This window comes from Dipodomys ordii, unplaced genomic scaffold (assembly GCF_000151885.1).
Source record: "Dipodomys ordii isolate 6190 unplaced genomic scaffold, Dord_2.0 Scaffold131, whole genome shotgun sequence".
Classification (NCBI taxonomy): domain Eukaryota; kingdom Metazoa; phylum Chordata; class Mammalia; order Rodentia; family Heteromyidae; genus Dipodomys; species Dipodomys ordii.
In genome coordinates, this window is record NW_012267347.1 from 1,559,942 (window position 1) to 1,573,126 (window position 13,185).

The 13,185-nt window shown below is 43.1% G+C and overlaps 1 protein-coding gene across 1 annotated transcript in view; it reads left to right on the top strand.

Annotated features, from left to right (window-relative positions):
• The window catches only part of Copa (coatomer protein complex, subunit alpha), a 51,046-nt gene extending 37,987 nt beyond the window's left edge, over positions 1 to 13,059 (top strand). The window contains exons 19-32 of the mRNA XM_013030492.1: positions 261 to 450; positions 574 to 669; positions 4,182 to 4,270; positions 5,945 to 6,068; positions 7,431 to 7,520; positions 7,705 to 7,814; positions 8,539 to 8,616; positions 8,770 to 8,838; positions 9,852 to 9,988; positions 10,460 to 10,646; positions 10,726 to 10,836; positions 11,250 to 11,411; positions 12,404 to 12,598; positions 12,851 to 13,059. Coding sequence (XP_012885946.1) covers positions 261 to 450; positions 574 to 669; positions 4,182 to 4,270; positions 5,945 to 6,068; positions 7,431 to 7,520; positions 7,705 to 7,814; positions 8,539 to 8,616; positions 8,770 to 8,838; positions 9,852 to 9,988; positions 10,460 to 10,646; positions 10,726 to 10,836; positions 11,250 to 11,411; positions 12,404 to 12,598; positions 12,851 to 12,910 — 1,698 coding nt within the window. The 3' untranslated portion in view covers positions 12,911 to 13,059. The remainder of the gene's footprint in view (positions 1 to 260; positions 451 to 573; positions 670 to 4,181; positions 4,271 to 5,944; positions 6,069 to 7,430; positions 7,521 to 7,704; positions 7,815 to 8,538; positions 8,617 to 8,769; positions 8,839 to 9,851; positions 9,989 to 10,459; positions 10,647 to 10,725; positions 10,837 to 11,249; positions 11,412 to 12,403; positions 12,599 to 12,850) is intronic.
• The last annotated feature ends 126 nt before the right edge of the window (positions 13,060 to 13,185 follow it).

Consider the following 13,185-nt stretch of genomic DNA (forward strand, 5'->3'; position numbering starts at 1 on the left):
AAAGATAGGAAGTATGGTAGCTAGGCAAAACTGTGAAATCAGCAACTACTAGGTGGTTTTATTATAAACTAAACTGAGAGTGAGAATAATGTGATGTAGAAATAGACCAAAAGCTAGGAGTGCTTGGTGTAGTATAGGAAGTTCTTTGAAAAATTTATTTCTTAGGAGACAGACACTTTAACACTGACTGTACAGTCCCTAGTTTTGAGTCATATTATCCCCACAGTATCTCATTAATTCTGACCCTGGGAATTCTTTAGATTGCTCTGGAAGCAGCCAAAGCACTGGATGACAAGAACTGTTGGGAGAAACTGGGAGAAGTGGCCCTGCTACAGGGGAACCATCAGATTGTGGAAATGTGCTATCAGCGCACCAAAAACTTTGACAAACTTTCCTTCCTGTACCTTATTACTGGCAACCTGGAGAAACTTCGCAAGATGATGAAGATTGGTGAGCTACATAAAACTAATTGGAAGTGGAAGGGAGGGCTTTATGGGAAAGCAGGAAGGCAAATAGAAGTGACAGAATTTAACAAAGAAGATCTAACTTGGTATTTCATTGGCTTGTGTGCAGCTGAGATCCGAAAGGACATGAGTGGCCATTATCAGAATGCACTCTACTTGGGTGATGTGTCAGAGCGAGTGCGAATCCTGAAGAACTGTGGGCAGAGTAAGTATTGGGGCCTTAGGAAGTACTTTTTCTTCATGCTGAATTATTCATATATAGTGCTAAGGGGTTGTCCTTAATTATACATGCTTTCCGGGAAAATGACACATTCATACCACATTGAGATTTTTATCAAAGCCAAATGGAAGTGTACATAACCAGACTGTTTAGTCTAACCAACACCTTTAGGAAAATTGCAGGGTAGTTAAAGTTCTGGAGCAGATACTCTACTAATGCGATTAGTCAGCTGTATTACAGTTTTATTCCTTTACTTCGTTTGGAGTTTTTTGTTGTTTTTTTTTTTTTGGTCATGGGGCCTGAACTCTGGGCCTGGGCGCTGTCCCTCAGCTCTTCAGCTCAAAGCTAGCACTCTACAACTTGAGCCACAGTGCTACTTCTGGCTTTTTTGCTTATGTGATGCTGAGGAATCCAACCCAGAGCTTCATGCATGCAAGGTAAGCACTCTACCTACCACTGAGCCACCTTCCCAGCCCCCAGTTTGGAGATTTTATTCGTTTGTTTATTTATTTATTTTTTGGGTCTAGTCGTGGGGCCTGAACTCTGGGCCTGGGCGCTGTCCCTCAGCTCTTCAGCTCAAGGCTAGCGCTCTACCACTTGAGCCACAGCACCACTTCCGGCTTTTTTCCTTTTGCTTATGTGGTGCTGAGGAATCGAACCCAGGGCCTCATGCATGCAAGTCATGTGTTCAACCACTGAGCCACCTTCCCAGCCCTGGAGATTTTATTCTTTATTTATTCATGTGTTCACTTAAGGATGACTTTGACTGTTTTGAGAACTTTCTCTGGATAGATGTATACATACAAACATATGAGTATACACATACATTTTATATATATATATATGCATATATATATATATATATATACCATGTATATATAACCTACATATATAATATATATAAAGCCTGTATATGTAAGTATATACATATATATGTGTGTGTATATATATATATATATCCTTTAAATATATATGATGCATTAGTGGCCAAGCGCCAGTGGCTCACATCTATAATCCTAGCTATTTAGGAGGCTGAGATCTGAGGATCACAATTCGAAGCCAGCTTGGGCAAGAAAGTTCATGAGACTTATCTACCCAATTAAACACCCAAAATATACAGAAATGGAGCTGTGGCTCAAGTGGTAGAGCTCTAGCTTTGAGCAACAAAGCTCACAGACAGCACCTAAGCCCTGAGTTCAAATCCCAGGACTGGCACCAAAAAAAAAAAAAAGCATTAAGAAATAACAGTAGAGGGGTGAACAGTGGTCAGATTGTTTTGAAGGTTAGAACCAAAATGGCTTTTTTTTAGGTGTTAAATAGGGTTTAAACTCAGAGCTTTGAGCTTTTGCTAAGCAGGTGCTCTACCACTTAAGCCACCTTCCCAGCCCTTTTGCATTGGTTATGTTCGAAATAGGGTCTTAATCATAGCAGCCTAGACTACAGTATTCCTTTCTGTGCTTCCATAGGCATGCACTATAGTACCCAGGCATTGGTTAAAATAGGATCTCATGAACTTAGGCTCTTAACCTGGAAAGGTGGCTCAGTGGTAGAGTACTTGCCTTGCATGCATGATGCCCTGAGTTCAATTCCGCAGCACCACATAAGCAGAAAAAGCCAGAAGTGGCATTCTGGCTCAAGTGGTAGAGTGCTAGACTTGAGCTGAAAAGCTGATGGACAGCACCCATTCCCAAAGTTCAGGCCCCACAACTGACAAAAAAAAAATCATGAACTTGCTCAGGCTGATCTTGTTCCTCAAGCCTCTTATCTATGCCTCTCAAATAGCTAGGATTACAGGCTTTAGCCATCTCACCTTGCACCAACCAATATGTCTTACTAAAGTGGTAGGTAGATATAGGATGAACCATAGAAGAGTCAGAAATGATTCTAAGGATCTTAAGGAAATTATATTAGTTATGAGTTAATTGCTTTATAACAAATACCCCAGAACTTAATACAATTTGAGTATTCCTAATTCAAAAGTCTGAAATGCTCCAAAATCTAAGCAGTGTCCCTGAACTTTTTCACTCAAGGCTAGCACTCTACCAATGGAGCCACACTTTCACAAGCATGAACCAATAATGCCTGGCCTAAGACTTCTTGAATGTCAACCTCAAAAGTCAGAAACATTTCTAATTTTGGGTTTCAAATTTTTCAGATAGGGGCTGGGAAGGTGGCTCAGTGGTAGAGCACTTGCCTTGCATGCCTGAGGCCCTGGGTTCAATTCTCCAGCACCACATAAGCAAAAAGAAAAAAGCCAGAAGTGTTGCTGTGGCTCAAGTGGTAGAGTGCTAGCCTTGAGCTGAAGAGCTGAGGGACAGTGTCCAGGCCCAGAGTTCAGGCCCCACAACTGGACCCCAAAAAAAAATTTTTTTTTCAGATAAGAGATATTCAACCAGGAAAGTCAGTGTAAATGTTTCACAACCCCTTTCCCCCAAAAAAACCCTCCAAAATCTGAAACAATTCTGGTCCCATTTCAAATTGACTCTTCAACTTTTAGTCAAAACTATAACCAACATTTTTTTTTTTTTCTGTCGTGGGCTTGAACTGTGGGCCTGGGCACTGTACCAGAGCTCTTCAGCTCAAGGTGAGTGCTCTACCACTTAAGCCACAGTGCCACTTCCTGGTTTCTGGTGGATAATTGGAGATAGGAGTTTCATGGACTTTTCTGCCCAGGCTAGCTTTGAACCATGATCCTCAGATCTCAGCCCCCTGAGTAGCTAGGATTACAGGTGTGACACACTGGCACTCGGCTTATAACCAATATTTATTACCTCACATTTGGGATATGGCTTACTTAGCTCTGGCTTGGTGTCTGTCATAAGGGTGACAGAGGTATTGGCCTGGGCTGCTGACATATCAAGAATCTGCTTCCAGCCAGGCACTAGTGGCTCACGCCTGTAATCCTAGCTACTCAGGAGGCTAAGATCAGAGGATCACAGTTCAAAGACAGCCTGGGAAGGAAAGTGTGAAACTCTTAGCTCCAGTTAACCATCAGAAAACCAGAAGTGGCTCTGTAGCCAAAGTGGTAAAGCACTAGTCTTGAACAAAATTGCTCAGGGAACAGTGCCCAGGCTTGAACTCAGAGTTCAAGCCCCATGACCAACTAAAAAAAAGAGGGAAAAAAAAGAATCTGCTTCCATATTCACTCTTATGGTGTCAGCATTCCTCAGGACTTTGCTGTCTGTTGTTTGGGAGACCGAATTGTCTTGCTATAATGATTTCTTCCTTTTGCAGTTTACAACACGGCAGCTGGTTTCCCTCAGAGAAAGCCTAAAGGGCACCTAAGATAGAAGTCACAGTCATAAGCTAGTCTTGTACGTGATACTCCATCATTCTTGCTGTGTTCTATGAGAAGCTAGTTAACACGTCTAGTTCACACTTGAGGGAAGATACTATGGATACTAGGAAGCAGGATGGCTATGCTTACCTCCTACAAGAGTCTCTCACAACAGCATTCACTTGATATATTCCTATACCAAAATCTCTTTTCTCTGCAGAATCCCTGGCCTATCTCACAGCTGCTACCCATGGCTTAGATGAAGAAGCTGAAAGCCTGAAGGAGACATTTGATCCAGAGAAGGAGACAGTGAGTATTTATATATATTAGTATCTCTTATTACAGGTCTTGGAACAATGTAAAATTATAAATTACATGGTAGAGTAGATAAGGTTGATGGAGCAGTTTGTATTTATAGAATTATCACAATGGAATATCCCTTGTACAACAAATGTAGCCCATAAAGAAGTCTTTACAAAAAACATGACAAGCCGGGCGCCAGTGGTTCACGCCGGTAATCCTAGCTATTCAGGAGGCTGAGATCTGAGAATCGCGGTTCAAAGCCAGCCCAGGCAGGAAAGTCCGTGAGACTCTTATCTCCAATAAACCACTAGAAAACCAGAAATGGTGCTGTGCTCAAGCGGTAGAGCGCTCGCCTTGAGCTGAAGAGCACAAGGACAGCGCCCAAGCCCAGAGTTCAAGCCCATGACCAAAAAAACAGGACAGAGTTTACTCTCCCACTGGTTATAAGAGTGAGGTTGAAGCTGGGTGCTGGTGGCTCAATGCCTGTAGTCCTAGCTGCTCAGGAGGCTGAGATCTAAGGATCACAGTTTGAAGCCAGCCTGGGAAAGTCTGTGAGACTCTTATCTCCAATTAACCACCAGGAAACCGAAAGTGGTGTTATAGCTCAAACTGGTAAAACGCTAGCCTCAAGCAGAAAAGCTCAAGGACAGCACCCAGCCCTGAATTCAAGCCCCACAACCAAAAGAAAAAAAAGAATGAGGCTGAGAAATAAATGAGCACAGTTCAGGTACAGTGGCTCACTACTGTAATCACAACTACCCAGGAAGTAGAGATCAGGAGAATTACAGCTGTCAAACATAGGTAACATGACCCCATTTCAACTAAAATGCCAGACATGGTTGTATGCACCTATGGTCCCAACTATACGGGAGGCTATAAGTTGGTAGATCCAGGTCCAGGCCTGCCCCAGGCAAAAGCACAAAACCCTATTTTTATTTATTTATTTTATTTTATTATTTTTTTGCCATTCCTGGGGCTTGAACTCAGGACCTAGGCACTGTCCCTGAGCCTCAAGGCTAGCACTCTACCACTTGAGCCACAGCGCCACCTCCGGCTTTTTCTATTTATGTGTTACTGAAGACTCCAACCCAAGGCTTCATGCAAGCTAGGCAAGCACTCTACCACTAAGCCACATTCCCAGCTGAAGACCCTATTTTTAAAATAACCAAAAACCAAAAATACACCAGGTAGTAGAGTACTTGAAGTACAAGCCTCTGAATTCAGACTCCAGTATCACCAAAAGAAAACAAACCGGGCGCCGGTGGCTCATGCCTGTACTACTAGCTACTCATGAGGCTGAGATCTGAGGATCACAGTTTGAAGCCAGCTCAGGCAAGTCTGTGGAACCTGAGTTCAAGCCCCAAGATGGGCATACACACACACACAAATGAGTTCAAAGGAGGTTTCATAACCTTTCCTACATAAATCCAAGAGTTGTTTGCATTTTTTTTATTTTTATTTTTTTGTCAGTCATGGGACCTGAACTCTGTGTCTAGGTGCTGTCCCTCAGCTCTTCAGCTCAAGGCTAGTAGCACTCTACCACTTGAGCCACAGCACCACTTCCAGCTTTTTCTGCTTATCTGGTGCTAAGAATCGAACCCAGGGCCTCATACATGCAAGGCAAGCACTCTACCACTGAGCCACCTTCAAAGCCCGATTGTCTTTTCTTTCACCTCTTAGATCCCAGACATTGACCCTAATGCCAAGCTGCTCCAACCACCTGCACCGATTATGCCATTAGATACCAATTGGCCCTTATTAACTGTGTCCAAAGGATTCTTTGAAGGTTCTATTGCCAGCAAGGGTAAGTGCCCATTTCTCCCATGGCATTTTGTTATTTGTTTTGTGAAGAACAGTTTCAGAAAGTTCTATTTATTAGTTTCATCTATCCTATTCTGCAATGCCAGAGCAGGTATAGCTCTGCAATGCCAGTCATAGTTAGGGTGCAGCCTTAAAAAACAAAGGATTTTTGAGGTCAATAAAGAAAATTTAGAAAATGGGGAAACAGAGGAACACCTCTATTTCCACTAATAACATTTGTCAACATTTTGGTGTATTTCTGTAGGATTTGCCAAATATGTGGTCATATCCTCTCTTCAATATTTTGTCACTCATGACAGTCTTAATTCTGCAGTGCACATGTGCACACATATGTACTACCACTCTCAGTGCTACCCTTGCCCTTCTGTTTCTCTGGGATGCCTCTTTGTTCACTCCATCTAAGTAAGAAAATTAGACAGACTGGGCATTTGTGTCCAACACTACTCTTTCCTCTCTTTTCTGTCTGTTCCCTGTCCTCATGCACATACTGTAATGGTAGTAACATAGGAGAGATCTCAGGAAAAAATTTCAAGAATGGAAAACCAAAGAGGGGTAAGTAAAAAATTATTTAAGAGCTTCTTTTTGGTAGTAGGAAATCCAATTATCTAACTCTCTCCAGCTGTTCCCCCGCCCTTGTTTTTTGTGTATAGAGTGCTAAGGATAGACCAGACAAGCACTGTGCCAAGCCGTTATTTAACTCTCTTGTACTTGCATTTTTTATGAAAATGTTGCAAATTAGTATAACATAGTCCACAACAATAGAGAACACATAAAAATAGCAAGTGGGCAGAACCTGGGCAATTGTTCTTTTTTTGGTTTTTTTGGGGGGGTCCAGTCATGGGGCCTGAACTCTGGGCGCTGTCCCTCAGCTCTTCAGCTCAAGGCTGGCACTCTACCACTTGAGCCACAGTGCCACTTCAGGCTTTTCTTTTTCTTTTTGTTTATGTGGTGCTGAGGAATTGAACCCAGGGCCTCATGCATGCAAGGCAAGCGCTCTACCTATGAGCCACCTTCCCAGCCCATGGGCAATTGCCTTTGAAAGGTTGCAGCTTGGGCTGGGAAGGTGGCTCAGTGGTAGAGCGCTTGCCTTGCATGCCTGAGGCCCTGGGTTTGATTCCTCAGCACCACATAAGCAAAAAAGAAAAAAGCCAGAAGTGGCGCTGTGGTTCAAGTGGTAGGGCGCTAGCCTTGAGCTGAAGAGCTGAGGGACAGCGCCCAGGCCCAGAGTTCAGTCCCCATGACCGGACCCCAAAAAAAAAAAAAAAGGTTGCAGCTTGCTTGCAAAGAACACTCTATCTCAAACTTGCCAGAATATAAGCAATTCTACCTGTTCTTCCCTCTGTAGGAAAGGGAGGAGCACTGGCTGCCGACATTGACATTGACACCGTTGGTACTGAGGGCTGGGGAGAGGATGCAGAACTACAGCTGGATGAAGGTAAGAGGACAGTTTTAAAACTATTCTGGGGAAAATGGACTTTGTGGATTGAGACTAGTTATAAAGTAGTCTGTGGACTTCCAAACTATGGAACCAGCTAAGTTTCCAACATTTTGCTTTGCTTTCCTTAGCTAAGAGTATGCCACCGTACAAATCTATTTTGAGCCTGGATTTTCCTTTACAGATGGATTTGTGGAGGCTCCAGAAGGTTTGGGGGATGATTCTCTTGGCAAGGGGCAGGAAGAAGGAGGTGGCTGGGATGTAGAAGAAGATCTGGAGCTTCCCCCTGAACTGGTATGTGAAATTCCTACCCTTGGACTGTTGTCTTCTAATCTTTCTGTAGAAACCAGATACCAGTAACTTCATTTCCCCCTACACACACCTATCATGAGGTCTCCAAAAGAAAGGGATCTAGACCCTTTTCCTAATCTGATGTTTATCTCCCACTTGAAGAAAGGAGTGAAATAATTAGGATTGTACCCTCAGAAGCTTATGAAAAAGCAGCGGGCTTTTAAAACCGAAAATGGAGCTTTTAGTATGTTACTTAGTCACTGGGGGGGCAGCTTCACTTACAGAAGTCTTTTCTCATCACCTTTTTCCCTAGTAGAAGTAGAATTTGTTAGAATAAAGTAATTGTAATTGAATACCTTTTTTTGGGGGGAGGGTGCAGTATGGGGCTTGAACTTTTTTGTCTTTTTTGTTTTTTTTTTTTTGGTACTGGGGATCGAACCCAGGAGGTTGCACTTGCTAGGCAAGCGCATTGCCACTGAGCTACATCCCAGCCCCTGGGGCTTGAACTTAAGGCTGGCACTCTGCCACTTGAGCTACATCTCTATTTAGCATTTGTTTTGTTGTTGTTAATTGGCGATAAGAGTCTGATGGACTTTGTTGCTCAAGCTTCTTTGATCTGAAATCCTCAGATCTCAGCCTCCTGGGTAGCTAGGATAACAGGCATGAGTCACCAGCCCCTAGCCTTAAATGGCTTTTAAAAATGACTTAATAGTCTTCTTCCCTGTAGGATGTATCTCCAGGAGCAGCTGGTGGGGCTGAAGATGGGTTCTTTGTGCCCCCAACCAAAGGGACAAGTCCAACTCAAGTAAGCAGAATCAGTGTTTCTGAGCTGGCTAATATTTGATTAATTAGTGTATAAAATGTATTGGATACTTGTCTGCTAATAGATCTGAAGGAGGATAATCTGCAAAGAGAAAGACAAAAGTTCACTTGGCTTGGGTTTTCTGTTTGTCATTAGATCTGGTGCAATAACTCACAACTTCCAGTCGATCACATCCTGGCAGGCTCTTTTGAAACAGCCATGCGGGTAAGTCTTCTTAAAGTAATCTTGGTGCTTCTTCTTGAGTATGCCTAGCCCCAAGGCTTGAGGGAGATGGTTGACTCATCTTTTTAGCCAAGTAGCAGATTATGATTTATATGGAAGCTGTTGTTCTTGTTTAAGGGACTTGCTTCATAAGGCCTTCCTCTTCCCTGCACTCTTAGCCTAGTAATCTTTTAAAACAGATCTTTTTAGGCATTTCCACTTATTGGTAGCCTTATTTATGGCTCACAATAGTGAAATTAGCACTTCTTTCTGAAGCAGATGTATAGATGTATGTTTTAAACACCAAGACATGTTTGTTTGTTTGTTTGGTTGGTTTTTGTTGTTGGTCGTGGGGCTTGAACTCTGGGCTTGGGTGCTGTCCCTGCACTCTTCAGCTCAAGGCAAGAACACTACTGCTTAAACCACAGTGCTACTTCGGTTTTCTAGTGGTTTATTGGAGATAAGAGTCACACAGACTTTCCTGCCTGGGCTGGCTTTGAACTGCGATCCTCAGATCTCAGCCTCCTGAGTAGCTAGGATTACAGGCATGAGCCACCAACACCCAGTCAAGACATGTATTTTATTTTATTTTTTTTTTTTGGGGTCCGGTCGTGGGGCCTGAACTCTGGGCCTGGGTGCTGTCCCTCAGCTCTTAAGCTCAAGGCTAGCACTCTACCACTTGAGCCACAGTGCCACTTCCGGCTTTCTTTTTTCTGTTTATGTGGTGCTGAGGAATCGAACCCAGGGCCTCATGCATGCAAGGCAAGCGTTCTACCACTGAGCCACTTTCCCAGCCCCAAGACATGTATTTTAATAACTAAAACAATCACTGACGTTTATTTAGTGTCACTGTGTTCCAAGCACTATCCTAAAATATGTTGTTAAATGAAATAGGTCCTATGATGAAATATATTTTATTAATGATGAAACACTACAGAGAAAAATACCTTACCAAGGTCAGTTAGTTTTAATTGGAAGGGTCAGGTTCCTTATATTTCTTTTTACCTGTGTTCCAGCTCCTTCATGACCAGGTAGGAGTAGTACAGTTTGGCCCCTACAAGCAACTGTTCCTGCAGACATATGCTCGAGGCCGCACTACCTATCAGGCTCTGCCCTGCTTGCCCTCCATGTATAACTACCCTAATCGAAATTGGTAAGTTCTCTTGCTCCTTTGTTTCTATTATCTCCAAGTTGGGCTAGATATTTCAAATAGACATCTCATTGTCACAATCAGAATTGTCCTAGAGACAGGCGCTGGTGGCTCACACCTGTAATCCTAGCTACTCAGGAGGCTGAGAGCTGAAGATCATGGTTCAAAGCCAGCCCGGGCAGGAAAGTCTGTGAGACTCTTATCTCCAATAAGCCACTCGAAAAACCGGAAGTGGCACTGTGGTAGAGCGCTCGCCTTGAGCTGAAGAGTACAGGGACAGAGCCCAAGCCCAGAGTTCAAGCCCCACAACCAACCAAAAAAAAAAAAAAAGAATTATCCTAGAACTACAGTCTACTTTCTATTCCCCAGGTACTTTCACAATAGGGTGTTGTTGATTATGTCTTCCAGAAAAAAAATGGTAAGTCCTGGTTGTCTACTCACTGTCCTGTTTTCTTCCTATTTTTCCATTTCCAGGAAGGATGCAGGGCTGAAGAACAGTGTGCCAGCTGTGGGCCTGAAGCTTAATGACCTCATCCAACGGTTGCAGCTGTGCTATCAGCTCACCACAGTTGGCAAGTTTGAGGAGGCTGTAGAAAAGTTCCGTTCTATCCTACTCAGTGTGCCACTTCTTGTTGTTGACAATAAACAGGAGATTGCAGAGGTAGGAGAGGTTTAGCCACTTGTCCCAATCCTAGTCATCCCTACATTCTTACAATGGCTTTCTTATTCCACCTCTCCAGGCCCAGCAGCTCATCACCATTTGCCGTGAATATATTGTGGGTTTGTCAATGGAGATCGAAAGGAAGAAGCTGCCCAAAGAGACTTTAGAACAGCAGAAGCGCATATGTGAGGTAAGATCTGTCGAGCTCTTGAGCACTACAGAAGCATTCTCCCCTTTACCTTCCATTAGGTCTGTATTCTTTGGTTCCAAACTCAGATCTGGCTTTGGGGAGGAAGAGACATTTGGGTTCAGGTCTGTTAAGTGAGGCTACATTTCCCTACCCTTTCTTCATTTTGTCAGTCATCTGTGTTTTAAAGCCAGTCCTGTTGGCGTTTTGTTTTGTATATGTAAACCAGTCCACCACAATGTTTTTATTATTTGAAAGATCCAACAAAGCTAGAAAGGCAAGGCCAACTATGACCACAATTTTAGTGACTTTGAGAGGGTAAGAGAGGTCTTTGGGAGTAAAGACAAGTTTTTTTTAGACATTTTGATTGTGAAAAAAGACATTAACTTTATTTATGTTCTCTTTCTATCCACCAGATGGCAGCCTATTTCACACACTCAAACCTGCAGCCTGTTCACATGATCCTGGTGCTGCGAACAGCCCTCAACCTCTTTTTTAAACTCAAGAACTTCAAGACAGCAGCCACTTTTGCTCGACGCCTCCTGGAACTTGGGCCCAAGCCTGAAGTGGCTCAACAGGTAGATGAGAACTCCTTCAGTGACCACATAGGTTAACCAGATCTGGTCTTATGTACAAGTATCAGAAGACCACGATTGTTGCCTCTGAAATAAAACAATGTATAACAATATTCAATCAAACAGAATGCCACTCTTTATCTAATTACATATAGGTGCTTTTTTTGCTCCTATTATTTTTGTACCAAAGTAATAATTTATTCAGATATGTCATTAGTGTGAGCATGACCTATAATTTAGAACAGCTTCCCTGCATCTGAAATAATCTAAATCTTGTTTGTAACCTCCAGATGTCCTATCTTGACCAATTCTACTTTATATGAATAGTCCATTATTTATGCCTTCCAAAAATATTCTTCTTGGGCAGTGGAAACCTGTTTTAATCCTATGACCTGAGCCTGATAATCTCTAGATTTGGTACAACATTATAGGGTCTAGCTCTATAGAGCCACATTAGCAGGAAATCTTTGCTTCTTTTTTCTTTTTTTGGGTCTGGTTGTGGGGCCTGAACTCTGGGCCTGGGTGCTGTCCCTCAGCTCTTCAGCTCAAGGCTAGCGCTCTAACCACTTAAGCCACAGCACCACTTCTGGCTTTTTTCTTTTTGCTTATGTGGTGCTGAGGAATCGAACCCAGGGCCTCGAGCATGCAAGGCAAGTGCTCTACCACTGAGCCACCTTCCCAGTCCCTTCTTTTTTCTTATTTTATTTATTTAGGTTGTTTTTGTTTTTTGTTTTGAGACATAGTTTTACTCCATCTTAAACTCATAATCCTCTAGCCTCAACCCTCCTGGGTATTGGAATTATACTTATGTACCACCATGCCTACCAGGAGAAGATAAAATCTTGATAACATAGGAATGGCAGTGTTTGATTCTTCATATACATCCAGTGTAGAGATTGGGGCCTATTTCACGTAGTACAGTTGCTCTTGAATCACAGGAGTTGTTGTATGCCACTTTCTGTCCTCTTAAATAAAACATTCCTTCTCTCTCTCAGACCCGAAAAATCCTGTCTGCCTGTGAGAAGAACCCTACAGATGCTTACCAGCTCAATTATGACATGCACAACCCCTTTGACATTTGTGCTGCATCCTATCGGCCCATCTACCGAGGAAAACCAGTGGAGAAATGTCCACTCAGTGGGGCTTGCTATTCCCCTGAGTTCAAGGGTCAAATCTGCAGGGTCACTACAGTAAGTACTATATGAAAAACGCAACTAGGTTATTGAAGGAAAGGGAAAGAAAAAGAAGCATGGTGGTTATTTTCTTCCCTAGTATTGGCACCAGCTTCTTCGAACATTGACATTAAAGAGAGCTCGAACCTTTTCCATTTCTCAGTAACATACATCCATCTATTGTGTTTACTGAGGGGTATAGGGAATAAGCTTTCTAGGGTTCTTAGCCTCACAAGTCTCTGAGTTGATCCTTTGTTTCCTCTTCTACAGGTGACAGAGATTGGTAAAGATGTGATTGGTCTGAGAATCAGTCCTCTTCAGTTTCGCTAAGAACCCCATTTATGCATGTCTCTATCCTCCTAACCTGACCTTCCCTTCTGATTGATATTATGTTCTCTCTAAAGTTAATGTCCTGGGCTGGGAAGGTGGCTCAGTGGTAGAGTGCTTGCCTTGCATGCTCGAGGCCCTGGGTTAGATTCCTCGGCACCACATAAGCAAAAAAAGAAAAAAAAACTGGAAGTGGTGCTGTGGCTCAAGTGGTAGAGCGCTAGCCTTGAGCTGAAGAGCTGAGGGACAGCGCCCAGGCCCAGAGTTCAGGCCCTATG